Consider the following 26,963-nt stretch of genomic DNA (forward strand, 5'->3'; position numbering starts at 1 on the left):
TTTTGAGCTTCTCAAATCTTATGTTGGTACCATTGGGCTGGACATGGGGTGTCGTATGCATGGTGGTTGTAGGGTTCTATTCTCTCTATGTTAACTGGCTTTTGGCTGCTTTTCACTTCATCAATGGCCAGAGGTTCAGAGGTTCATCAGATACAGAGATCTCATGGGATATTTATCCGGTGTGTACATCGCATAAGATACCATAAAATGCTTGAGTACAAATTATATGATTTGTGTTTTTAATTTAAATTTATGTTTGGCCCTGTGTTTTTAAGGCAGAAAAATGTGCTACTTCACTTGGGTTTTACAATTTGTGACCCTTCTTCTAGGAAATATGGGTTTCATTCTCCTTGGTGGAAGAGCACTGAAGGTATGCTCTAACTCAATATGCTGAGTATGTGTTTCTGCAATTAGAGCATTGAAGTGGTGGTGGATATTCAAAGGATATGTTTCTCTGCAAACAGGAAATCAACTCAGAATTCAGTCACTCTCCATTGAGGCTCCAGTGGTTCATCGCTATCACCGGAGTGACGTTCTTCATATTTGCTTTTTTTATTCCAACAATTTCTGCAATGAGAGGTTGGCTGGAAGCCTCTACCATCGTCATCTTCGCTTACATTGTCACACTCTTGGTGGTGGTGGTTAAAGATGGTACACAGAAAACCTCTGTTTTCCCATTTCTTTTATTTCCAACCCTCTCATAATTTCATGTCCAATAATACTGTAATAGCACAATATACATGAATTTTACAATGCTTACTAACACATGCAATTCTTCTTCTGAAGGGAAGACTAACAAACAGAAAGATTATGCAATCCACGGAAACAAAGTAGACAGGTTGTTCAATGCCTTCGATGCAATTTCAGCTATAATCGTATCCAGCAACTCCGGCTAGCTACCGGCAATACAGGTTCATACCTCTAGAATAGATTCTGTGAGAAACTAATGGTGCAAAAAACAGTAAAGATTCTAATTCTGATGTTTTTATCTTTTTGGAATATGAAGTCAACTCTGCGGAAGCCAGCAGTCACAAATATGAGGAAAGCATTAAATGCGCAGTTTAGTGGGGGTATCTTATTTTACCATGCAGTCCCCATGATGGGATACTGGGCTTATGGCTTGAAAGTACCTGAAAACCTTCCTAATGAGCTAAATGGTCCTAAATGGGCTAAGGTTCTTATAAATGCTGCTGTCTTTCTACAATCCATAGTCTCCCAACATGTAAGCGATATACTGATGATGAATGTGTAATTATTATTAAGGTTCTTTTCATTCTTCCCACCATGCATGTTCGCTTCTGTTCTCATACATATCACTGCAGAAGACTTACTCTTCAACTGGACTTCAGTTTTTTTACCTCAACAGATGTTGTTGCACCAATTCACGAGGCCCTTGATACCAAGTTCTTCAAACTCGATAAGTCCACGAACTCGAAAGAAAATTTGAAGCGCAGATTCTTCCTACGAGCCTTCTTCTTCATAGCAAACACATTTGTGACCTTAGCTATTCCTTTCATGGGGGACTTCGTGAACTTGTTTGGATCGTTTTCACTCGTTCCTCTGACTTTTGTGTTCCTAAGCATGATTTTCATCAAGGTAACTTTGCTATACTGTGCTCTTCCTTTCTCACCTCACACTCCACCCCCCACCAAAAGATACTGCATCATAATCAGGACAAAATAAAAGATTATAAAACCTAAGTTGCTATATTTTTGGCTTTCTTTTCTCACAGATCAAGGGAAAGACAGCTAGACCAGAGAAGAATTTATGGCATTGGTTCAACATTATTATTTTTTCTCTCCTTGCGGTTGTAACCACAATTGCTGCAGTTCGCTTGATACTCAACAATGTTCAGAAATATAATTTCTTTGCAGATAGATAAAGACATGTAAATTATCACAGATAATAATCATTTGATACCATTCAAAAGATACAGTGCACAACAGAAGAAGACTGATTGCAGCAAGTTCCTTATTCTGGAAAACAATTTGCAAGTAATTAATACTGTACATTGTCCACTACTTTTCTATTCCCTGCAATGATGAGTTTCCATACACAATTCTCTGAGTTCAGATCCCATACCAGAACACGTCACTTTTAGACTTGGTAGCTGGCTGACATGTTCCCAGAAGTGATAGAAATACGTTTCCTTGGTAGCTGCTCTTGGTTACCATGTGTAAGCGGGCCTATCCTGGGGTAAGGGGACAAGGGGACAACATAGGGTGCTCACCAGTCAGGGTATCTGCTCTTCCTTACCTGTAAGCATACAAGTATCAAGAGGATTAATGCCTTGATGAATGGAAGCTTAAGCATGACTGAGGAGAACAAAGTCTGCCAGGATTTTGTTGAATAGCGAGGAGTTCCAGCACTGAATTGTCTGTAACTGGCAGCACAATGTTTAGTTATTGTTGCATTCCTTTTAAACTCTTCTGTTCATCTTGGGGCTGGGAATTCACAACCATCTCAGACCACATACTGACCAAGTTATAAGAATGAAACCTACATAACCTCATTGAATTGACAACTTAAACCCAGTCTTGCACTAGCAACAGAAAGTGTGCATTATAATTCAATGAGAACAGCATGGCAGAATTCTACCAGGGAATTCCGTTTACATTTGGTTCTTCATTTGTGTTGCATGACCTTTGCTAATTTCAACCCAACTGCACCCAGGAAGCTTAGTTGCACTTCTCTCATTCATTGCTTCCCGCACCTTTCTGGCTTCATCCCAATGTTCTGTCGAAGCATAGATACTTGAAAGTAGCATATAATTTCCAGTATTCCCAGGTTCTAACACGAAGAGTTTCTCGGCAACACTTTCTGCAATCTCAACATTTCCATAAGTTCTACATGCAGCAAGCAGAGCTCCTAATGCTCCAGGCTGTGGTCCCATAGGCATTCTCTTTACCAAATTGTGGGCTTCATTGAGTTTCCCAGCACGTCCCAGCATATCGACCACACATGTGTAGTGATCAGCATCAGGCTCAATATTGTAATCTTTAACCATGCTTTCCCAGTACTTCATTCCATCTTCAACGAGTCCTGCATGGCAGCAGGCAGTGAATACCCCAACAAATGTGATGCCATCGGGTTCAATATTTTCTGCTAGCATTCTCTGGAAGATCTCAAGCGCTTTAACCCCATGACCATGAGAAGCAAGGCCTGTGATTAATGCACTATAAGAGAAAACATCCTTCCGGGGGATTTTCTCAAATATACCACATGCCTCTTCCATATTCCCACACTTGGCATGCATGTCAACTAGTGCAGTGAGCACTTGTTCATTCTGTTCTATACCTTCTCGATCCACATATGACCCAATCCAATTTGCCAGATCTGCACGGCCCAATTGTGCCAATGCAGAAATCACAGCTGTCATGGTGAAAGCATCTGGCTTTACCGGTGCCTTTTCCATTCTCCAGAAAAGTGAAAGCGCTTCGCTTGGTCTCCCATTTTGTGAATACCCTGAAATCAGGGCCGTCCAACAAATCAAACTTCGTTCAGGCATTTCATCAAAGAGGCCCCTTGCTTGATCAATAAGCCCACTTTTAGTATACCCCACCAACATTGTAGTCCAAGAAACAACATTCCTCTCGGGCATCCTATCAAACACAGCCCTCGCTGAAACCAGACCCCCACTATTTACATAACCCACAATCATCGCGTTCCAAGATATAACATTTTTTCCCAGCATTCCCTCAAACAAAACCGAGGCATCCTCCATATCCACCCCACCTCTCGCATGAGCCCCTAAAAGGGCATTGTAAGAAACAACATCTCTCTCAGACATTTCATCGAACACCATCCGAGCCCTCACCAATTTCCCACATTTTCCATACATATCAATCAATGCATTTGAAACCGGAACACAAAAGCCAAAACCCATTTTAACAACGCGTCCATGGACCTCAATCCCAGCACAAAGATCATTTAACGCGGCACACGAGTTAAGCACAAAAGGGTACGTATAGTTATCGGGTCTTATTCCAAGGCAAACCATCTGAGAATACAAACTTCTCGCTTCGGCACAGAGCGACGAAGTCTTAGAGAAAGCTCTAATGGCGTGGTTGAAGAGAGAGAGATTTGGGTTCGCAAAAGAGGTAAAGACGAGGTGGGTATTTCGAGGCGAAGAGGAGAGAGAGGCATAGAGAGAGATAAGAGTGGAGGCTAAGGAGGCGTTTCGATGGAGAATGGACCGGACGATATGGGCGTGGATTTGCTTAAGGTGGCGAAGCGATGTGCAAGCTTTTAGCAGAGAGGCAGCTCCATCTGCTTTGTTGTTCGGATGGCTTTTGGTGACCGTTGTCGGTCTCATTTCATCTCACTTCTCAAAAATTTCGAAGTTCGTTGGTTTAACGGCTCTTTGATCCTTTCCCGGTAAAAATATAACATAAGAAAATTATGTGAGCATTTTGGGCTTTTAAATTTGTTAAATGTAAAATTATGCGCAACAATATTATCTAATTTTTTAACACTATTATAATATGAATGGATTAATTAATAGTGTGGTTGTTACACTCACAATTTTATCTTATTTTTTATACATGTTATAATACAAATGAATTAATATTTTCTCTTTTTTTTTTTATAAATATAAACGATATTTTACTTAAATTAATCTAAACTACGGAGAGAGAGATTTGAACTTAAGTACAGAGTAAGGAGCACATTCACTCTAGTCAACTTGGCTAAACTCATGTATGTAATGAATTAATATTCTGTCACTCAAATCATCTCGCTAGTATGAATCTCGCGTAATTTTCGTCCAACTACAATAAGAGATTGTAAGAGAAATTAATAAATTAGATTCTTTCAATGGATAATATGCCATTTTCTCTTTTAGCAGGAAAGATCTTGGAGTCAATAATGCAAAAGGAGTGTTGCGACCAAAAAAGAAATGAATGAGAGAAGGGGATATAAGAAAAGAAAAGAGAGATCTTGAATTGATCAAGTTTTCTTCTTCTTTTTTTCGTGGGAAAAAGGGTGAAGATTTATTTGTTGCAAGAATTTGCAACCCCCTTAAGATTTGATTTAATATGTATTGTTATACTTACAACAGTACTGCATAACAAATTGTATCAACAATAGCTGCTCTTTTTATTATAATAAAATTAGTTTTTTATTTCTTTCAATACATATGTCGGTAGAGAGAGATCCTTTCTACAATGCATGTATATTGTTGAAGAATATAAAGTCCCACATCGAAAACTTGACTAAATAAATTATAACTTATAATAAATGGTTTCACTCCTAACTGCATAGGAAAATTTCTCTATATACACCCTCACACCATGCACATGGCATGGCTATAGAGAATTTCTCATTAATCTTTATAAATAATTATGCTCAAACCATTCTTCCAACAGAATACCTTGAGGGCAAACTGCCGTGAAGGCCGCCACCATGACCTAAATTATAAGGCCTCTCACCACACTTGAAAGGAAGAGGGTTGGCCTGCATGAACAAATAGTTTCCACCAAACAAGTCGTTCATGTGAGCCTGCCCATTCTTCAACCTCTTCAAAGCTTTGCTCCATGAAACTTTGATCCTTGTGAAAAGCCTAGCTCTTCTCCTCAGAAACCTCCTCAAGCCCAAAACCCGAACCCTTGGCCTCCTCCTACTAGTTGTTAGCTTTCTGATCTTGGACAACCCACCACTTGTCTTCTTGAATATAACTGCTCTGTTTTGCTCTGGTTCTTCATCAAAGACACCTTCGTTTCTCAGCCTTTGGTAAGCAAGTTCTGAGACTGAAGCCATTTTGAGTGGAAATGGTTGTGGTGGAATAGTAGATAGAGGAGTTGTATGAGTAATTAAAGAGGGTTGATTTTTGTTTTTATTTTGTTTTTGTGATTTTTTTAGGTCTCTCTCAAAATGAAATTGACAATTTAAAAAGTGAACAAAGTAGCTCAGGTTTAATGAATGCAGCTGAAATTTTTGGTCATGGTAGTTTATGAGTCCGTGATGTATAATGTTCCTTTATGCTTAATCAGAGTAGTATCTCACAATCACAGAAATCAATCCTTCAAAACTAGTCACAAACTCACATTAAGGTTCTTTTATAAAGAGTAATCATCCTTCTCGTGTCAAAATAGTCTAGCGTATTTTAATCCCGGTCACACATTGATCAATATTTCAGATTAGTAGCCTAATATAACATGTCGAATCGTCTTACAAAAATTTCTCATGGTTATCTTGGGAAGCCTTATTAGGATATGCTTCCAACTAGAGGTAATTAGGCAGCAAAACCTTCCTCACTCTAATTATATACGACATAGACGTTCATGACCTTGAAAACATTCACATGCAAATGGACCAACATCGATATCATCGACCATCATACTAGACACCTTTGGTTATATGAAATTAAAGCTTCTATATTAATGTGGTATTTTCTTTTACTGTGTTGGCATGTTATTTTACATGAATTATTCTCAGCCCCCATCTAACATTTTTGGGATTTTGTAGTACTAATTAAAAGGAAAGGACCTCAAAGTCCTCACTGATGTAGGAACCTAACCCACTGAGATATGCTAGGAATTCCACCATTCACAACAGTGAGCATATAATAACCAGAGGGAGCAACATTAGGAGATGGGGGAGCCTCCAAAACTGCATGCACCAATCCACCTTCAGCTCTCACCACTTTCTTGCACCTCAATTTCAGCAACCTCTGGTTCATGGATATGGAGTGTGTTGTGAATGGTGGTGCATAAGCATTAAACTCCACCACTTTGCTTGGCTTCCTCCCCAACCAAAAGCTCACATTAAAATCTACCCCATACCTTACACCAGAGAGATCACCATGGCCATAGTTTATGGTCAAATTTATTGGTCTATATGTATGGTATTGCCTTCCCATGTAGTGTGGGGCAAATGCTTGGAGCCTAAGCTCAGTTGGGTAGGCCACATTGCTGAAAGTGTAGCATTCATGAGGGTTGCCCCCACCAACCAAGACCCTCCCATCAGGTAAAAGAATGGCTGAGGAGTGATACATTCTAGCAATTTTTGTGGACTTGAGGACAGAGAATCTTTTGCCTAATTTGTGATTTGGGTTGTAGAGATAAGGCTGGAGGGAAGCATTTCTTGCATTGTTCCATCCTCCAGAGCCTCTTTTGGCACCATTGATGATCAAAACATTCCCAGTTGGGAGGATCAGCATGTCGCTGAGAAGACGAGAGCCCGGCATGTTCTCCATGTTCCACTTGTGTCTGTTGCCTGTGATCACCATTCTTCCACAGGAGCTTAGGCCTTTCAAGAATCTGTTTTGTCCTGCTGCTCTGTGGGCTCCAGAGGCAGCACCACCACACACCATGACTTCCATTCTTTCGAAATTGTTTGTGTGGTCTAATGGGAGGATCACTGATGAGCCAGAGCCTGGATAGTTCCTAGAGCCATCACCGGGTATTCGAGGGAAGGTCTTGATCACTATGTTACTTCTGTAATTGAAGAGAATGGAGTCCCGGTTGGCAAAGATGAACAAATTTCCATCCGAAGAGAGGTGAAGGAAGGGATAGAGGTTGTTCCCTCCTTCACTTCTGTCATAAGTTTGGTGCAAGAATGATAGGTCATGAGAGCCTTCATTGGAAGACATTTTTGGTACAAATTCATAAGTAAAGGTCCTTCTTCCACCAACCACAATGATCCTATCATGTTCTGGGAGCAATTGATTGGAAGCGTACCAACGATCATCAGCCAGTGATCTCTCCGATTGCCTCCAATCACACTGGCCATCCCCACAAGGCTTGAAGTATCGAATTCTTCGAGTGCCACTTCCATATCCACCCGTTTGTAGAAGTGTCCCGTTGCTCAAGAAAGAGCCTGAGGAGCACCAGGTATCAGTGTAAAGCCTCAGAGGTCTAACTTTGTTGCTTGAAATGTCATACTCCACGGAGTGAGCATAGCAGGATGAGTCTGCTAAATCGTCATGGCTCTCTGTGCATCTGTTTCCATTGTGGCGCCTTCGAAGCCTGTACACAGAGGGGCCAGCTTCTGTTTGATCAAATATAACGACAGTGTTGTCATGTGTCAATGCCATATGCATAGCCACTACGCCTGTGTTGTTTAGCAGCAGCTGCCATTGCCCTTTCCGGCCTACAGCAGAGAACCTCCCGACTGCACCACTAAACCCAATACAATGCAATGTGAAGAACAAAGCAGTGATCATGGATTTGATTGCAATGAGAAAGTGATTGTGCTGCGCCATGGGAGAGTGAGAGTGTACTTTCTCTGTGCATGAGTGATGTGGGAACAGTTTTAAGTCTTTTTTTTTTTATATATAGACTTGTTTGCTAAAATTTAGTTTGCCCAGTCCTTGGAAGTAGTAGAATTTTATGAAACAGAGTCTTGCTGTGAAAGAGTGGAAGCTTATTTTATTATTGGCGTGTTTGGTTTTCTTGCAATCATCTAGTGTGCTGCTTGTTCGGTTTTCTTGCAATCAAGGGGTGAAATTGGCAATTGGCTTGCAAAAAATCAATGGTTCAACCATGCTTTTGAAGAGTGAGTCTTTGGCTGATGGCACAAGACTCCGCCAAACTTGGACAAAGTGTAGGGTAAAAATGTTATTGAATATGCAGTTTTCTCAGCTCTGCTAACAAATAGCCAATGGCCTTTGGCTTGGGGCTAAGAACCCCAGCCAGAAAAGTTGACACACGACATGTCAATTTCGTGTTTGTGTTGGACATAAAAATGACATGCCGTTTATTCATCACTTGGTCTCAGAATGACATGCCATAGCTGAGAGGTCCTCTGTAGATGAGCCACAAGGTAAACTTTACTGACAGGTTATATAAGGTATATCTTGTGTACATATATGTGGAGCCATAAAACTACTTGTTACATGTTGAATTTAATTGGGCAAAAGTAGAAATAAGTAGAAAAAAAAACGACAAGCAACAAAATTCAAACAAACACTGAACTAGCCATAGCAGCAAGTCTAACAGCGAGTGTCCTATGCCAGCCAATACCTCAAAAGTGGAGGTCTTTCGTTCTGTAGGTGCTTAAGCTATTAGACATGATGCATGGAGAAATATTCCCAGCAATCCAAAAAAACTGAAGATATGTACAAGGAGCCGAGTTCCTCTCGATGAAAGAAAATTGTAACAAATTGAAATAGTCTTGGAGTTGAAGTTGCAATGGTCCAAATTTCAGGCGGACTAACGCTTAATAGAGCTTTATTCGGGTTTCAATGGTGCTTCTGCAAATGGGGCATAATTGAAGATCTTGTCCACAGTCACAGCATGTCTGCAAATTATATTGAAGTCCAACTCAGGTATTCATTCTTGCATGCAATTCTTTAAGGTGTAAACAACGTATAGATGGATTACCTGATGTCCACAACCAAATGCCATATTCTTCGGATCGGTTAGGCAAATGGGACAGACCTGTCAGAATCACAAAAATATAAGTATTTGATGTCCATGACGTATGTTAAGCCTACTCATCAAAAGATTCAGTGGCACAGCATCATAATTATGCTAGAAACAAATGCAGCTCAACTACAGAAGTAGAAAGAGGGCAAGTACATGATTATCAGAAGCTGAACTTGCAGGACGTGCTGTGCTAACAAACTCATCACGTTGCCTGGATGGTGCACTTGGACGAAAATTACTTGATTGTGACGGTTTTGGCATGCTAAAAGAAGCCGAACCATAATGAGGCGGGGGAAGAGGTACCCTATCTACAGCCTTCCCTCTTGTAGAACTACATAAGCAATGAAAGGAAAGGATGATTTGCAAATGAATTTATGTCACCCAGGCTCCCAGCTGCAATAGCAAATCCCTCAAACCCCACTAGACAGGAGTTAGATTATTACCCTAATATATTAAGCTCGAGGGTTGCTTTATACTGGGAGGGTATTTCCATCAATGCTGCAAGAGCAAATTCTGCTTCTTTTCTCGAACGATCCATATTCTTTGTCATAATTTCTGTAAAATTCACAAACTACAGAAGACAAAAGAAAGCAGCAACTTTCAGTTAAAGTTTGAAGAGATAAGAGACATGAAAGCTTACATACTCCATCAAGATGATATCTGCTATATTTACCTGAAAGTTATCGAAGGCCCGAGCGGGGATGTTATCATCAAATTCCTTCATCATATCCCACGGCCCATCTCCAACTCCAACTAGTATAATTGATAAGGGATACTCACTACAATATAACAAGTACATCATAAGGTAGAATGGCAAAAAGAATAAGACCAAGGAAACAAGTCTAAGAATTTACCTTGCTTTCACAATTGCTTCAACAGTTTTCCTTTCCTGTGGGCTTAACTGGCCGCGCTCTGTATCAACACTCCTGGTCACCTGTGACAATTTTCAGTCTCCTTTAATAATTTAACACAAGAAATCATATCACTATGTAAAGCCTTTGCTGCTTGATCAGAGAATTCTCGGAAAGGTATAACTATAAGATATAACCAAAAACAATGTACCTGTCCATCAGCTATTATCACCAACACATGGTACTGACCACCACTTTGCTCAACAATAGTAATGGCCATTTCAATAATAGGGGCAAATGATGTGGGCCCTGTCACAAGAAAAGAAGGGTATGAATCTCCATAAGCAAATAATCAACCAAGAAAAACAAGGGAAAAGGGAGTAAAACAAATTGCAACCGGCAAGTCGTAGCTGAGGGACTAATTCTCTATATCGTCTTAATACTTCTTCAAATCCATTGCAAAAAGATCCCTCATCTGGGTAGAAACTGAAAACTTCTTGGTCATGGGTTGATGCTGCAAATATATGAAATCATATCAAAACACTATTGTCAAAAGGCTAAATTTGAAGAATGAGACAACTGTTAGATGAAATACCATCTCCAAATCCAAAACAGGGAATCAAGTTATCTTCATCAAAGGAAGACAATGTTTTCCCTATAATTGATATTGCCTGTTCATAGGGATTTTGCTCTTCTCCAATGTGATGCAAGCTTTTCCGATGAAATGACCTTGCACCTGGTACAAAAGTAGGTTAAGAATGTTTCACTATAACTGATAAAAAGACTTCTAAGCACCCAGACCGGGGAAAACCTGTCCACTCGTTGCTCTTTGTGAAATCAATGCCCACAATAAGATTGGATGACTCCAAACCAGCACGTGCCAATGCATCTGTGACCTATCAAAAGATGAGAGTAAAACAGAATGTCATCATAATTACTCAAGTGACATTAGCAATTACAACGATCTGAAATCATATTTGCTTCAAAGACAGATGACAAGAATATAAAAATGCACGTAGGTAATCAATAGTCTTTTTTTTTTTTTTTCATGTTCAGAGAGAGAGAAGGGGGATATAAAAAAAAAAAAAAAATCTTGAGATATATATAAAAAAGAACATCTTGAGATGAACTATTCCATTTGTAGACAACCGTTGAGTACATTCTGACTAAAAGCAAGCTCTCCACCACATAAAAGAAATTGACTGTACTTTTTATGTGCTGCAATTGCATCAGTTCAATTACCTGCTCCAGGCTGTTGTAATCATCATCTATTTTTGAATACTTCCTTTCCAACCTCTTTTTCGACCCTGGCCAAGCACTACCGTGGCTTTGAGGTGGTGGTGCAAAATGCTGCTGTTGCCCATAGTCTTGGCTTGGTGGTACATATGGTTGTGCATATGGTACCTCTGGATAACTTTGTTGACTCCAAGAATGCGATCCAGACCCAAAAGAAGCCTGTCTCGAAGTAGCACGTTTCGAAATTATCCCACCCATCAATTGTATATTCTACAGGAACACTACACATTCAACAAACAAAAATTAAGTAAATGTTATAAATCAATCTCCCATGGAGTTCACACATTGAAAGGCTTGTTCTATTAATCTAACAATCATTATAAAAGGATCATATATGGAAAAAGTAACTAAAACAATCAATCCCATTTGCTTCATATTCTGATTTGAATATAACCTCAAGAAACAGAATTGTGAAATAAAGACAAAAAAATGAAATAAAATATTCTCAAGAAAATTGAACAAAAAGTTTAAGATAACCAGGGCCAACTATCTATCCCAAGCCTCATTCACAGGCAAAGAAATGGGGTTGAATTCGATAATGCTGGAAATATTAAGACAACTTCATATTGGGATTAGTGAAACGTAAGAACATAACCCAGAAGATATCAGCACATTTTCAGGGCAAAAAGAATGTAAATCAAAGAAATCTTTTGCACCCTAAAACCAGATATCTAGTTTCTTCTTCGAATTCATAATTATTATCTAACAAGACCCAAACTTTTCACAACCCACATTTTATATTATCTCCCACTTGACTCAAAGTCAGAGAAAGATGCAGACTTTTTAGAGCTCACCGACAAATATATAAAAAATATAGCCCCAATCCCTAATACCCAATTTTCAGAAAAGACCAAAGACATGAAAACTTCACAAGCTAAGAAAAAAGAAAGAAGAAAGAATTGGAACCTCTTAGAGAGACATTTCTGAGTTGAAGGTGCTGCTGAGGAGCATTTTCCGAGTTGAAGATGTTGTCAGTGGGCGGAGAAGTCCAAAGGGCTAAAGTGGTAACTTGGCAAAGGTTGGTTGTTCTTGCTAATGGAGTAAAAAGTCTTGAGTCTTTGTGAGAGAGACAGATGGATATACTCACGTTCGGAGTTTACTGGTGGAGGCTGGTTCTAGGAAGTTTCCTTACACAAAAGGAAGAGTCTCTGTATTTTCTTTTCTGGTTTTGGCTGATAGCGTCACCCTCCCACTGATTGACTTGGTTGCTTTCTTTCTTTTTCTTCTTTTTTTTGTTTGTTTTTTCCATGTTTTTTTTTATTTTTTTGTGTAAACATGATAGACATCAAAGATAAAGTGTGATTGTGTTATCAATTTAATTAGATTATTAATAATGTAAATGTGTTATACTCAAATTACAGAGCACACTATAATTATAAGTGATTCGTGATATGACATTTTGTGGAGAGATGTCACGCGTTGTTATAATCAACAAACAATTATTCCACTTTTAGCCCTTTTCTTGATCTTGAAGTAAATAGTATTGTCAATTTGTCATGAAAATCACAAGTGAGTCAAATGATTAATGCATAGTTTTACACCTAACGCGAAAAGAGATGTTTGAAACCGTGTGAATCTCATCAAAGAAAAGTATCATTCCTTACATAGTTTTAAAAACTTGCTTAAACATCAATAATTGGTGTGGGGATGATTAAATATACTAATTACGATAATAAACAAAAATAATCAAAAAAGGGACTTGAGTTGATATTCCTACGCTTTCCCAAGATTATAGTCAAAATATTGCTCGACTCAGGATTTAAGGGAACCTTTCTTTCTTCCTTCATGAACCAATTGCTAATGGTGGGGAACTTGGAAGCACAGTCACATGTTATGCACCATGATTATTTGTTTTCTTTTTTAAGGGTTTGTCCTGGCATGAAAGCCGAATGAATTTAAGGAGATGCTAGTAATCTTTTTTCCAACTTTTTTTTTTTTTACTTTCTCCTTTCAACTCATGATATGTGCTACTTTCTTTACATTTAAAACAATGTCATTAAGCCAAGGAGGGTTGGTTGAGTTGGTAAGGATCGTTCTCTTCACTATCAAGGCTTAGGTTCAAGTCCCGCTGTTAACAAACCCTCTTGGTGGGTAATTTGTAAAAATCAAAAAATGGGCTAAGACCCCCCTCTCTAAGTCTTGAAAGAGGCTTTGGTATTCCCTGGCCCTAGGATGGGGTAACCTCTCTTGCCCCTAAACTTTTCAAAATTAAAAAAAAAAAAAAAGTGTCATTAATGTATCACACAAGCTAATTTTTATTTTTCAAATTTACCTGTATTAAATATATTAACTTTTTTTTTTTTACAAGAAGTTAGTCTTTTTAAAACTTTCTCTCTTTTTGCCTTTTTTACTTTAAACGTCAATTTTTGTTTAATGTCCCTTTTTTTTCTTTCTAGAAAACAAATGTTGCTAATAAACTAGTTTCTTTTACAGATATATTAAAAAACAAACAAACAAACAAACAAATGTTATCTTTGAAAAAAAAATTACACTTCTTAAAATAAATAAATAAAATTGTCGTTTTTCTTATTTATTTATTTTTAATAAGGTGGCAATAAAATTGTAAAAAAAACCAATACATTTAATAGGGATAAACTTGGAAAACAAAAGATAATAGAGAGAAGACTGCTATTATTCTTCAAGGAGTTAAATGAAAATTGGAATATGAAAAGAATCAGTCATGTTCGTCTAAGGACATGAAAATGAGGTCTTGTGTGAAGATCAAATTCATCTTAACCATAAGATTATGTTTAATTAAATCCAACCGCTTAAAATATTTTGCAACTTAAAAGGTCAAAACCCTTTTTTTTCCCAACAAGTTCACATTGGTTTACTCATTCCTCAATGCCATTCTCCCTCTTTGATTTACGATAGAAATCAAATTTCATGGTTGAGTCAATTGTGCTCTTCCTGAACGACAACATAACAATTTTTTGTTTTAGAGGATTGATTTAGAAATTTGATCTGATTTCTGACCCATCATCCTTGAATTCGTTTCTGTAGCAAAAAATATATGAAAGCTTGTGTAATATAATTCATTCTGGTTAAACACAAAGAGAGGAGAAAATCAGTTCAAAGTAAAAGAACCGTACGCCCTCGTAGCCAAATAAAAATGGTTTTGTCTAGATCCAAGATTCAACAAACCCAATTCTGAATTTGTTTAGTTATAAATTCATGTCATAAAGGACATAACCACAAACTAAACCCCTAACAAAAAAAAACTGAGTTGTGACTCGGTAAAGTATGTGAATAATTTGCAGTCAAAACCCACACAGAATTTGACTCAGAACAAACTCAATTTCCACAACGTCAACTACGTCTGCAACAAATAATTTGCAGTCAAATCTCCTTAACTACTCTTATTCTAGTAAATTCCACTACATCCTGGTGTTAACTTTTGGAACCCCCTGCTAATATTTCTCTCGATTGTATATTAGAGTTAGAGGGAGAATGGGATTGACGAAGGAGCTAGAAAGAAAAAAAAAAGTTCCCAATAAAAAAAAGGTTTTGACCTTTTAAGTTGGATATTTTTTTAAGCGGTCAATCTTGTGGTTAAGATGAATTTGGTCCTCATAGAACCTCATTTTCAGTGAAAAGAATTATTGTGTCATGCTTTTAACCTTTGGATTATTGTGATGGTTCATATTAAACTAAATGCATGTAAATGCGTAATTGGTAAATGTAAAGACTCGAGATTCGTGAATAATATTGGAACTATGCAAAAACTTGGGGAGAATGTAAGGGTGATTATATGCAGCCTTAATCACAGAGTTTTGATAGGGCAATCTTTATAGCAATATCTTTGTCAATCCCCAATTGACTGTGGTGTTTCTTGGCGCTAAAGTAATTAATTTATTATTGATTCCTTTGTTACATTAGTAAAACAATATGGGTAGAATATTTTCAAATATATTTTATTCTCCAAAAGGAGGTATTTATAATATAAGATTACAAACCCTAGTAGGGTTATACTAGGAAAATAAAAAAAGTCCTAATTACATAATATTTATACAAAAGGAAAGAAATAAAATCATAATAGAATAAGAAAGAAATATCCTAATAGGACTAGGATATCTTGCCAACACTCCCCCTCAAGTTGGAGCAAAGACGTCATGCGTGCCCAAGGACTGCAGAGGCAAACCAACTCAGACAGCTAACTATGCAACACATAAGGAGGAAGAAGGTACAATGTTTTATGCCTGTCATTCTGCTACTGTAGTGCAAAACAATGATGTGTGGTATGTGGATAGTGCTTGTAGTAATCACATGACCTCACATGAATCACTTATGGTTAATATTGATACCAATGTCACTGCAAAGGTAAAAATGGGCACAAGAGATTTGGTGCAGGCCACTGGGAAAGGTACTTTGGTGATTGATACTAAATTTGGGCCTAGATATATTAAAGAAGTCATGCTTGTACCAGGGTTGGATGAAAATATGCTCATTGTTGGTCAGACGGTGGAACATGGATATTTTCTGTTTTTAGGAAAATCAATGGTGGAGATATTTGATGACAGTTCAATGGAGCACTTGGTTGCTAAAGTTCCAATGACAGGAAATAGATGCTTTCCACTCTCACTGAATTATGTGACCTCTGTGGCTATGAAGGCAACAGTTGAAGACTCTACTTGGTGTTGGCATATGAGGTTTGGTCATCTCAATATGCAAAGTTTGAGATTGTTACAACATCAAGAACTGGTTTATGGACTGCCAGAAATTTGGAGTGCAGAGAGAATTTGCCAAGGTTGTGCAATGGGGAAAGCACATAAAGAATCCTTTGGTAAAGAAAATACTTGGAGAGCAAGTGAGCCACTAGAACTCATTCACTCAGATGTTTGTGGACCAATGCAGACCACAACTATTGGTGGAAATAGATACTTCTTGACTTTTATTGATGACTGTACTAGAATGTGTTGGGTGTATTTCATGCAACATAAGTCTGAAGTGTTTGGTATTTTCAAGAAGTTCAAGGCTATGGTGGAATTGCAAAGTGGCTACAAAATCAAAAGGCTTAGAAGTGATAGAGGAGGAGAATATACCTCACTGGAATTTCTAAAGTTTTGTGAAGATGTAGGCATGGAAAGGCAGCTCACTGTGGCTTACTCACCTCAGCAAAATGGGGTTGCTGAGAGAAAAAAATAGAACTACTATTGAAATGAGCAAGGCAATGATGAATGAGAAGAGACTTCCATTCAAGTTCTGGGGAGAAGCAGTGAATACACTGTCTATATTCAAAACAGGTGTCCCACAAGAGCTTTGGAAAGTTCAACCCCATTTGAAGCTTTTAGTGGAAGGAAACCAGGAATCAAACATTTAAAGGTATTTGGCTCTATATGATTTTGTCATGTACCTAGTCAATTGAGATCAAAGTTAAATGATTCAGCTGTCAAATGCATTTTTGTTGGCTATGGCAAATGTGAGAAGGGTTATAGAGTCTATAATCTGCACACTAAGAAAATTGAAGTCTCTAGAAGTGTGATCTTTGATGAAAGATCTTTATGGAATTGGGAGAAGCAGAATGTGGAATATGTCATAGTTCCTATGAGTTTTGAAAAGCATTCTAATGTTACTGAAGAAGATTATAATGTTACAACTCCATTTGCATCAGAATCTCAGACTGAAGATGACGCTGGTGTAACTAAAATAATTTCATGTTCCTCTAATGCTGACGCACAAGGTGAATCACCAAGTTCTACTCTTGTGAAGCTCAGAGATATAACTAAGATATATGCTCGATGCAATTTGAGCATCATTGAGCCAGAAAATTTTGAAGAAGCCTCAAGGGACAAAGCTTGGCAACAAGCCATGAAAGCCGAGATGGAAATGATTGAGAAGAATGAGACTTGGGAGCTAGTTGACAGACCAAGTGAGAAACCTGTAATTGGTGTTAAGTGGGTTTATAAAACCAAATTGAATCTTGATGCCTCAACAGAAGCACAAAGCTAGGTTGGTGGTCAAAGGATATGCACAGAAGCTTGGAATCGATTTTAATGAGACTTTTGCTCATGTGGCCAGGCCAGATACTATTAGAACTCTCATAGCTTTGGCTGCTCAGAAAGGTTGGAAGCTATACCAGTTAGATGTGAAGTCTGCATCTATAAATGGTGTGCTTAAGGAGGAGGTATATGTGGATCAGCCTGATGGTTTTGTGATTAAACAATATGAGGATCAGGTGTACAAATTGAAGAAAGCTTTGTATGGTTTAAAACAGGCACCAAGGGCTTGGTATGAAGAAATTCATGCTTATCTCGTCAGTTGTGGGTATGTCAGAAGCACAAGTGAGGCTACATTGTACTACAATACTAAGGAAGATTCAGGAACACTGATTGTCTCAATTTATATTGATGATATAGTGTACACAGAAAGCAGTGTAGAGTTGATTATAGAGTTCAAGTCTGAAATGATGAGAATGTATGAAATGACTGACTTAGGTTTTTTGTATCATTTTCTTGGAATGGCTGTGATTCAAACTGAAAATAGCATCTTCATAAACCAAAAGAAGTATGCATTGACATTGTTGAGAAAGTTTGGTTTAAAGCAATGTAAGCCTGTTAGTACTCCTTTGGTGGCAAGTGAGAAACTATGCAAAGATGATGGAAGTGATCCTGTATATGAGAATGAATATAGGCAGATTGTGGGAAGCTTGTTGTATTTAACGGCTACAAGGCCTGACATAATGTTTGCAGCTAGCGTATTAGCTAGGTTCATCCATTGTCCTACAAATAAACACTATGAAACAACTAAGAGGGTTTTGAGGTATATCCAAGGCACAATTGATTATGGTATTGAATATCAGAAGGGAAAAGAAGCTGTATTAATCGGATATTGCGACAGTGACTGGAGTGGAATTCAAGATGACATGAAGAGCACCTCAGGATATGTTTTTTTTTTTTTTGGAAGTGGTGTGTTTTCCTTGGCATCTATCAAGCAACATAGTGTTGCTCTCTCCACAGCTGAAGCTGAGTATGTCAGTGCAAGTGAAGCAACTACTCAGGCTATATGGTTGAGGTTTGTGCTAGAGGATTTTGGTGAATTGCAGACAGAAGCAACTCCATGGATGATAGATAATACTTCTGCCATTGCAATGACTAGAAATCCTATTTTCCATCAAAAGACCAAGCATATCAACTGCAGATATCACTTCATTTGAGATGCCTTACAAGAAGGTGTAGTGGACTTGAGGTACTGCAAGTCTAAAGAACAAGTGGCTGACATTTTCACAAAAGCTCTGTCTTGGAGTTAAACCAGTTAACAATTTAGAAGGGAATGTTGAAATATAAATTGTTTTCTGGTTTAATCCATAGTTAGACAAGTGTAAGGCTTAGATGCCATCATATTGGAAGACTTGTATGTCCTAAATTTATGCCAAGTGTATAGCTCACATTGCTGACATATTTTGTAAGGCTAAATCTGTTCTTTTCCATTCATTGAAAAAGGGATAATTCCGTTGGAATGAAATTAGAGTGTGTGCATGCATTGCTATATTCATTACGAAGTAACAGACGCTCTGCTCTCTCTTCTCTATCCTCTCTTAGCTTAATTTTTCTCCCTCTGTTCTAGAAACTAAGCTCTGCATATTTTCAAAATCTCACCAGTTCTACACTAGAACTCAATGCCTCTTAGCAGAGGGGAGGAAGTAGCTAGGAATCAGATCAGATCCAAAACTAGTCAATGTGAACTGAGAGTAAAATATTTTGTAATTCTCAAGTCAATGTGAACAGACTAAAATATATTGTAACCCGCGCTCTCTCTCCAATGAAATGTTATTGGTACCTAATTAACTGCCCCAGCTTTGACCCCAAAAAAATAAAAAAATTAACTGCCCCAGCAGCCCATACCTATTAACACACACACACAAGAAAAGACGAAGGAAAAAGTCACTTTTGATCATATAGTTTGTCCGTCTTCTCATTTTGGTTCTTGTAATTTTAATTTTTTCAATTTAATCCACATACTTTAATTTTATCGTAATTTAAAGACGCATTCAAATTTTTATCCAATTTCATCCAAAACACCTCTTCCATGTAAGAGACATATGTTTATTCCGTAAAAAAATTGGACAGAAATTTGAAATTGTCTTTAAATTACAATAATCAAACTACATAGGTCATATATTGCCAAAATTAAAACTACATACGGGATTCGTCCAACTACACTAACGAAAAGTGACTACCCAATATGTGTCTCTTCTTTCTCTTCCACTAAGCATGCAATTATATTTCCAGCCAGGTATGCTTTTGTAGCTTTGTAATTGTTTGATAATCTGTTCAGCTTTTTAGAAGAGCTGATCACATTCAACATAGTTGATAATCTGTTGGCAACTTCGAAATTTTGGGTTTTCAAAATACCAAAACAAAGCCATAAACCAATGAGAAATTATAGAATAGTACAGATGCATCACGTCAGCATATGATACTCCAATTCCAATTTTAACACATGTCCACTTTTGAAAAGAAATTATTTACTTTATAACAGCTGGACTTACATAACTTTTATCTTTTAAAATAAAATTAAAAAAGTCTTAAAAAAGAAAATTAAAGAATTTTCCAAACGAACACAATAATTCATATGAGATTTTGGGGCTCGTGGATTTTTTAATATAATTATTTAATAACCATGTGGATTTATTTCTTTATTTTAATAAATGGAGTATGAAGAAGAGGAAACAATAATGACAAATAAAACATAAACAAATAAGACTCGTATGGAACAAGAAATAAATTTTTGTAGTCAGCTGTCTTATTCATGACATAATAGGCTTCCTTGTGCACCGGAGCTTATAGGAAAACAAATAACTAGATTTAAACCTCTTTTTAAAAAGAAATACAGAAAGCAACACTTTTCTAAAAGAAATACAGAATAATTGAAATTTTATACAAACTGTTCTACATGAGAATTTAAGATTAACTTTACAACCTCTTTTTTTATATAATTAATTAATTTATTTAAATTTATTACCATATATGGAAAAAACTGTGGTGCAATGGGGCCTGTTTATTGTGCAACATAGTTTGTCAAGGAAGGATGCACAGGTTTAGCAGCTAGAAATAAAGGAACTTTCTTGCTAACTACAAGCCCAGCAGCATCTTCCATGTCCAAGTCTTCTCTTCTCACCCCATGAGGGAGTTCCCAGTCGAAACGATAGAGGAGATTAGCAAGTGCAAGCTCAATTAGCTTCACACTAAAGCTAATACCAGGACAACCCCTCCTTCCTGCCCCAAATGGTAAAAGTTCAAAATGGTTTCCTTTGTAGTCAATTGAGCTGTCCAAGAATCTTTCAGGCCAGAACTCATTTGGATTCTCCCAACATTCTGGGTCTTTTCCTATCATTTTTGCATGGATAAACACCATTGTTGTGGTGGGAATTTCGTACCCTTCAATAGTGCAACTCTTTAAGGTTTCTCTTGGAAGTAGTAAGGGCACTGCTGGATGTAGTCTAAAACTTTCCTTCAAGACCAGCTTTAGGTACATGAGTTCAGAAAGATCACTTTCTTCCACTTTTGATTTTCCCTTTAGAACACTTCTCACCTCATCTTGTGCTTTCCTCAACACTAGGGGGTTCCTAATCAGTTCAGCCATTGTCCATACCAGTGTGGCTGAGGAAGTATCAGTGCCTGCAATAAACATGTCCTGCAAGAAAAAATTTCACTGTCTTTACTATCTTGCCCGCAAGCCAGCTAAAATTCTATATATAGCCATATGAATACCGATTGTATATGTCAAGCTAACACGAAGATTGTCGAAGAAATAGCAAAAGTATATTAACAAATAAGTAACACTCAAATGCTAGAAGGAAGAAAAAGCGACATACAGTGAGAACACCCTTAATTTGGTCATTACTGAGGGGTATTGCTTGATTGGGATCCCTCTGAACCCGAAGCAGAACATCGACAAGATCTTCATGCTCTGGTTTAGGCCTTCTAGAATCAAGATGTTCCTCAATCACTCTGTCATAGAAATTGTCCAAGCCTTTAAAACACTTCTCCACCTTTTTCTCAAGACCATTGAACTTGTTTAACCAACTCAACCATGGTAGAAAATCTGACAAGAAGAATCCTCCCAACAGGGCCCTTGTCTCTTCAAGCAATCCATGAATTCTGCTCTTGCCAATTCCTCCTCCATCATCATACTTTTTACCGAAAGCCGAACGGCACAAGACATTGTTTGTTAAGAAAAGTGTCAGTTGAGTGAGATTGATGAGACCCTTAGAATGAGCTATAGAGTCAAGCATAAGCCCCACCTCTTCATCCCTCACAGACTGAAACATTTGAACCCTCTTTGCACTAAGCAGTTCCAAGATCACAATCTTCCTCATCTCCCTCCAATACTCACCATAGGGAGCAAATGCTAGGTTGACACAGCCATAGCTAAGCTTGTTTGCAACATACAAGACTGGCCTACCTGAAAAAACGAGGTCATGAGTTTTGAAGATCTCACTTGCCATATGGTCTGAGGAGACTACCAAGGTAGATATTGAGCCTAATTGCAAGAACATGAGGGGTCCATATTGAAGGGCAAGGTGTTCAAGGACATGATGAGGTAAGCCATTAGGAAGCTTGTGAAGGTTCCCAATGAGAGGTAGCCTCCTAGGACCAGGAGGCAACCTCCTCCCTTGAGAAGCAGAGCTTTTCCTCCTCTGCTTGATCAAGAGCCAAAAAATAACGGGTAGGAGAAAAACAAAGAGGATGACCAATGAAGATTGAGAATCCATGGCTGGTTTCTGAGGCTGCAAACAAGGCCATGGCTGCTGATAAGCATTTAAGGAAGGCAGTGGCCTTGGGGTGGTGCAAGTGATCCACTGCACATGGCCCTGGATTCTTGAAGACACCCCCCAAAAACAAAAAAGGATTATTTTGATATAACGCAGCCACACAAAACAAAAAGAAAAGAACAGACATGGCTTGTTCAATTTAGATGTTTACCTAGACTTGTTCAACTTAGTATATTAAAATTTAAGGTCTTTTCGTGTGATTTTCTGGCTCTCCGCCGGCTCCAAGCCAATGTTTATTTAGCAGATATACCAAATGAGCATCATGCTCATCACAGAGACCGAGAAATACAAATGAAACATTAAGAAAAAGACAAGCAGAAAATGATTTGAAAACAATTTTTCCTTGCTCTTTCTTCTTGTATTATACTCATGCATGTCGCCCCCAAAACAAACAAGAAGGTGAATTACATACTAACAGTTATATATGGTGGTGGTGTTTTTTTTTTCTAAAAATCATTGTTGAGTTGGCAGTTATAAACATTGGAAATTAAGGTTGTTGAGTTCTGATCGTGTAGGTATTGCTCTTCTTATATAATTAAATAAATTCGAATATTTTAACATTTTACAAGTATGGCCGGACGGCTGTATTTCAAAAATAAATTCGTATATTTTAATCGTATAACCGGCTGCTCTACTGTTTGGATATAATTCTTCGAATATTTTACAAGTACAGCCTATCGGCTATACTGTTTAGTAGAGATGATAAACCACACTGCAAGCAACACCAAAACAATTTTTCCACACGTATGGAATAATACTCGGAGGGAGATGAAAATTAAAAGGAAAACATAAATATAGGCAAATTACCGATAACGAGCAGCTGATGGCAGTAGCCTAAAGCACTAATATTCCAACCATTTTGTAGTTACACTAGAATAACAGGTAGTTTTTGCACCAATTCTGGTGAGATCTATCATAAAACCAAACTATCGACTACTTGAACCAAACTATCGACTACTTGAAGCTCTTGCTAGGTCCTGGACTAATCCACAGCGACGACTACCTGTGTAGATTACGCATTACGTACCCACGTACTGCATGAGATAAGAGCTTCAACTGGTCACGACTTCTGAAGGATACAAATCTCGTACAGAGTTCAAGCCATTCTCTATTTTTGATCCTCAAGTTAACTGCCTATTTTTGTATACATGTCTTGTAATGTTTAATTGTAATAATGCAGATATTTTGTAATGATGATCTTATATCCCGTAGAGTTCGTTCTAGTGATGATGCTGAGAAATTTGCAGAAGAGTGTCCTTGCTGGACTGGTTGTGGATGGAGTGTCATTTGGTGAGCTTCTTATTGTTAATATATAAGACTTTTGCCTGAGAGCTTTCCTTCTGATCTGTTTTATGCATTTTGATTTCTTTTGCTCGACAAACTACAAGGGATACTCTTATGCCGTACTTGAGTGGTTTTTTCTGACTCTGAAGAGCTTTACTTGTATCTTTCTTGTTTCTCTGCGGAGCCATGTACCTTACTACCTTGGTCTTGTGATTTCTGTCATTCTTATTGCCTATTAGCTCAATCACTTTCCCTCCATCTGTGCAGTACAGCAGGATACAACATCTGGCAAGAAATTCAGTTGGTGAGTGAGTGTGAACAATTCAAGCAGAAGCAGACAATGCCAATATATTCACAAATCAATTGAATTATAAAGCTGCTGTACGATTACAATATATAGGCATATAAAGATGCCCTATATAAGTAAAAGACCTAACTACCCTTAGAAGACACCGACTCAAATATATATTAATATTGGCTATACAATTGTCACAAACCCTGTCAAACTCACGATGTTACAGTATTAAGCATCGAGAGTTTGCTAAGAAGAAAGCGGAAGCGAGCAAGCGTGTGAGACTTGGTGAAGAAGTTGGCCAATTGCATGGTAGAGGAGACAAAAGGAAGAGAGATAGTGCCTTGCTGGAAATGATGGCGAACAAAGTGATAGTCCAACTCGATGTGCTTTGTGCACTCATGAAAGGCAGAGTTGTGAGCAATTTGAATGGCACTTTTATTATCACAATACATAGGAGTAGGCATAGAGAGAGAAACACTCATATCTTGAAGCAACCACTGAAGCCAAACAATTTCAGCAGCAATAGAGGCCATAGCACGATACTCAGCCTCAGTAGAAGAACGAGAAACAACTGATTGTTTCTTACTCTTCCAGGAGATAAGGGAATCACCAAGAAAAATGCAATAACCAGTAGTAAATTTCCGATCAAAAGGGTCACTAGCCCAACCAACATCAGAAAAGGCTCGAAGCTCCAAAGTTGAGGTGGAAGGAAGCAATAAGCTTTGAAACAACGTCCCTCGAAGTTAGCGGCAAATACGAATCACAGCAGCCCCAGTGAAAAGTAGTGGGAGAGGAGACAAACTAACTAACAATATGAATGGCATATGCAATATCAGGGCGAGTAATAGTTAGATAAACCAAGCTCCCAACCATAGTGCGATAAAGAGTAGGATCATCCAAAGGGGTACCATCATACGAAGAATAACGCACATTGAGCTCAAGAGGCGTATCAGCCATTCTAGTATTTGTAATACGAGCTTTTTGAAGAACGTCAACGGCATACTTAGACTGAGAAAGGAGATAACCTTTAGGGGAAGATGGAACTTCAATCCCAAGGAAATAATGTAAGGGACCTAAATCCTTCATTTCAAATTGATCATGTAAAGCCAATTTTAATTGGGCAATACCATTCAATTCATCACCCGTAAGAATCATGTCATCACCATAAAGGAGGAGAAGGATATGACCAACAGAGGTAGAACGAACAAACAAGGCAGGATCATGAGCACTTGATCGAAAACCAACAGAACCAATAACAGCAGAGAATTTCTCAAACCAAGCACGTGGAGCTTGTTTAAGACCATACAAAGCTTTCCGTAAACGATACACCTCCCTGGGATTATGAAGACCATGGGGGACCAAATACACCTCATCGAAAAGATCCCCATTCAAAAAGGCATTTTAACATCCATTTGTGATAAACTCCATTGATGAACTGATGCAACTGCAAGTAAGGTACAAACAGAAGTCATCTTGGCCACTGAAGTAAAGCTCTCTACATAATCAAGGCCATATTCCTGTGTAAATCCCTTAGCAACCAAACGAGCTTTATATCTCTCAAGAGAACCATCAGACTTAGTCTTAATTTTATAGACTCATCGACATCCAACTGCATGTTTAGGGTTTAGGGACTAAATCCATATTTACCGGGAGGAAGAGGAACCAAATCACATGTGCCAGTTTTATGCAGAGCAGAAAGTTCTTCAGTCATAGCCTGTTGCCAAAGAGGATTACATATAGCCTCCTTGTAGGAGGTGGGTTCAGAGATAAGAAAGAAGAGAAATCATGAGAATAACAAGAATAACTAAAATCATTAGAAGAATAACCAAACCGATGAGGGGGCTTATGAGTGCGCGAAGGATAACAAGGTGCTATTAGATCTACATCCACAGAAGTTGAAGCAGGCGCCAAAGGAGATGAAGGATTATTAGTGTCAGAACTTATGACATGTTTCCTGCGACAATACACTTGAGTAATAGGAGGAGAAGTAACACAAGGATTAGAAGGAGAACTAGAAACAGGAGAAATGTTAACATTGTCAGAATAAGAGAAATCATCATTAGTAGGTGAAAAAGGATCAATATACATGAGCTTAGAATTCAATAAAGTAGTAGGAATGGAGAAAAAAGGAATATGCTCAAGAAAAACCACATGACGAGATACATACAATTTTTGTACACTAGGATCATAACATCGATAACCTTTTTGTCCTTTGCCATAATCAAGAAAAACAAACATAGCAGAGTGAGCAAATAATTTTGTATTTTCGACAGGAGGACGAAGAACAAAACAAATACAACCAAACACTTTCAATGAGAAATAGTCAGGACTGTCCAAGTCAATGTGAACAGACTAAAATATATTGTAGCCCGCGCTCTTTCTCTCCAATCAAATGTTATTGGTACCTAATTAACTACCCCAGCACCATTGTCCTACCTCGCCATACCAAAAATAAAAACTAAGGAATAAAGTAACTTTTCGACCAAAAAAAGAAGAAGGAATAAAGTCACTTTTGCATATGTAGTTTGCCGGTTTTTTCATTTTGTTTATTGTAGTTTTAATTTTTTCAATTTAACTTATGTAGTTTAATTCTTTCGCAATTCAAGGACACATTCAAATTTTCATCCAATTTCATCCAAAATGCCTCGTCTATGTAAGAGACACGACATGTGTTTATTCCATCAAAAAATTGGACAGAAATTTAAACGTGTCCTTAAATTACATTAATCAAACTACATGAGTCATATTGCCAAAACTAAAACTACGTATGGGATTCGTCCAGCTACACTAACGAAAAGTGACTACCCAATCTGTGTCTCTTCGTTGTCCTCTCCTTTCTCTTCCACTAAACATGCAATTATATTTCAGGCCAGGTATGCTTTTGTAACTTTGTAATTGTTTGATGATCTGTTCAGCTTCAGAAGAGCTGATCACATTCAACATAGTTGATAATCTGTTGGCAACTTTGAAATTTTGGGTTTTCAAAATACCAAAACAGAGCCACAAACCAACACAATAATTCATAAGAGATTTTGGGGATATTGAATTTTTTTATATAATTATTTAATAACCAGGTGGATTTATTTCTTTATTTT

General features: G+C 37.9%; 5 protein-coding genes and 1 pseudogene across 5 annotated transcripts; 1 reads left to right on the forward strand and 5 right to left on the reverse strand.

The window, feature by feature from the left end:
- On the forward strand, window positions 124-1,803 carry LOC18777052 (annotated as a pseudogene).
- LOC18775825 (putative pentatricopeptide repeat-containing protein At5g37570) lies at window positions 1,894-4,370 on the reverse strand. The gene has a single exon (XM_007210692.2). It carries the CDS (start codon window positions 4,313-4,315, stop codon window positions 2,612-2,614), a length of 1,704 nt encoding a protein of 567 aa, XP_007210754.2. The 5' UTR covers window positions 4,316-4,370; the 3' UTR covers window positions 1,894-2,611.
- On the reverse strand, window positions 5,347-5,757 carry LOC18777563. Its single transcript, XM_007210037.1, has one exon. The coding sequence runs from the start codon at window positions 5,755-5,757 to the stop codon at window positions 5,347-5,349; it is 411 nt and encodes a 136-aa protein (XP_007210099.1).
- On the reverse strand, window positions 6,497-8,203 carry LOC18776922 (aldehyde oxidase GLOX). Its single transcript, XM_020564774.1, has one exon. It carries the CDS (start codon window positions 8,201-8,203, stop codon window positions 6,497-6,499), a length of 1,707 nt encoding a protein of 568 aa, XP_020420363.1.
- On the reverse strand, window positions 8,753-12,823 carry LOC18776786 (E3 ubiquitin-protein ligase RGLG2). The gene is made up of 12 exons (XM_007209083.2): window positions 12,422-12,823; window positions 11,462-11,736; window positions 11,031-11,115; window positions 10,815-10,955; window positions 10,617-10,733; window positions 10,431-10,528; window positions 10,223-10,302; window positions 10,042-10,147; window positions 9,812-9,939; window positions 9,522-9,699; window positions 9,324-9,380; window positions 8,753-9,240 (listed from the first exon to the last, which is right to left on the reverse strand). Exons 2-12 carry the CDS (start codon window positions 11,711-11,713, stop codon window positions 9,160-9,162), a joined length of 1,323 nt encoding a protein of 440 aa, XP_007209145.1. The 5' UTR covers window positions 11,714-11,736; window positions 12,422-12,823; the 3' UTR covers window positions 8,753-9,159.
- Window positions 20,425-22,229, reverse strand: LOC18776019 (cytochrome P450 71A9). Its single transcript, XM_007210123.2, has 2 exons — window positions 21,330-22,229; window positions 20,425-21,148 (listed from the first exon to the last, which is right to left on the reverse strand). The coding sequence occupies exons 1-2, from the start codon at window positions 22,227-22,229 to the stop codon at window positions 20,513-20,515; spliced, it is 1,536 nt and encodes a 511-aa protein (XP_007210185.1). The 3' UTR covers window positions 20,425-20,512.

Source organism: Prunus persica, chromosome G5 (assembly GCF_000346465.2).
Source record: "Prunus persica cultivar Lovell chromosome G5, Prunus_persica_NCBIv2, whole genome shotgun sequence".
Classification (NCBI taxonomy): Eukaryota; Viridiplantae; Streptophyta; class Magnoliopsida; order Rosales; family Rosaceae; genus Prunus; species Prunus persica.

Excerpts from the sequence above, each read along its gene's own strand:
- LOC18776019 (XM_007210123.2), bottom strand. The coding sequence starts at position 22,229 with ATGGATTCTCAATCTTCATTGGTCATCCTCTTTGTTTTTCTCCTACCC. Across the intron at positions 21,149-21,329 it reads AAATTAAGGGTGTTCTCACT|GACATGTTTATTGCAGGCAC; the intron begins GTATGTCGCTTT and ends TTTTTCTTGCAG.
- LOC18776786 (XM_007209083.2), bottom strand. The coding sequence starts at position 11,713 with ATGGGTGGGATAATTTCGAAACGTGCTACTTCGAGACAGGCTTCTTTT. Across the intron at positions 10,734-10,814 it reads CTGTTTTGGATTTGGAGATG|CATCAACCCATGACCAAGAA; the intron begins GTATTTCATCTA and ends ATATATTTGCAG. Across the intron at positions 9,381-9,521 it reads GTTCAGCTTCTGATAATCAT|GTCTGTCCCATTTGCCTAAC; the intron begins GTACTTGCCCTC and ends TGATTCTGACAG.
- LOC18775825 (XM_007210692.2), bottom strand. The coding sequence starts at position 4,315 with ATGAGACCGACAACGGTCACCAAAAGCCATCCGAACAACAAAGCAGAT.
- LOC18776922 (XM_020564774.1), bottom strand. The coding sequence starts at position 8,203 with ATGGCGCAGCACAATCACTTTCTCATTGCAATCAAATCCATGATCACT.
- LOC18777563 (XM_007210037.1), bottom strand. The coding sequence starts at position 5,757 with ATGGCTTCAGTCTCAGAACTTGCTTACCAAAGGCTGAGAAACGAAGGT.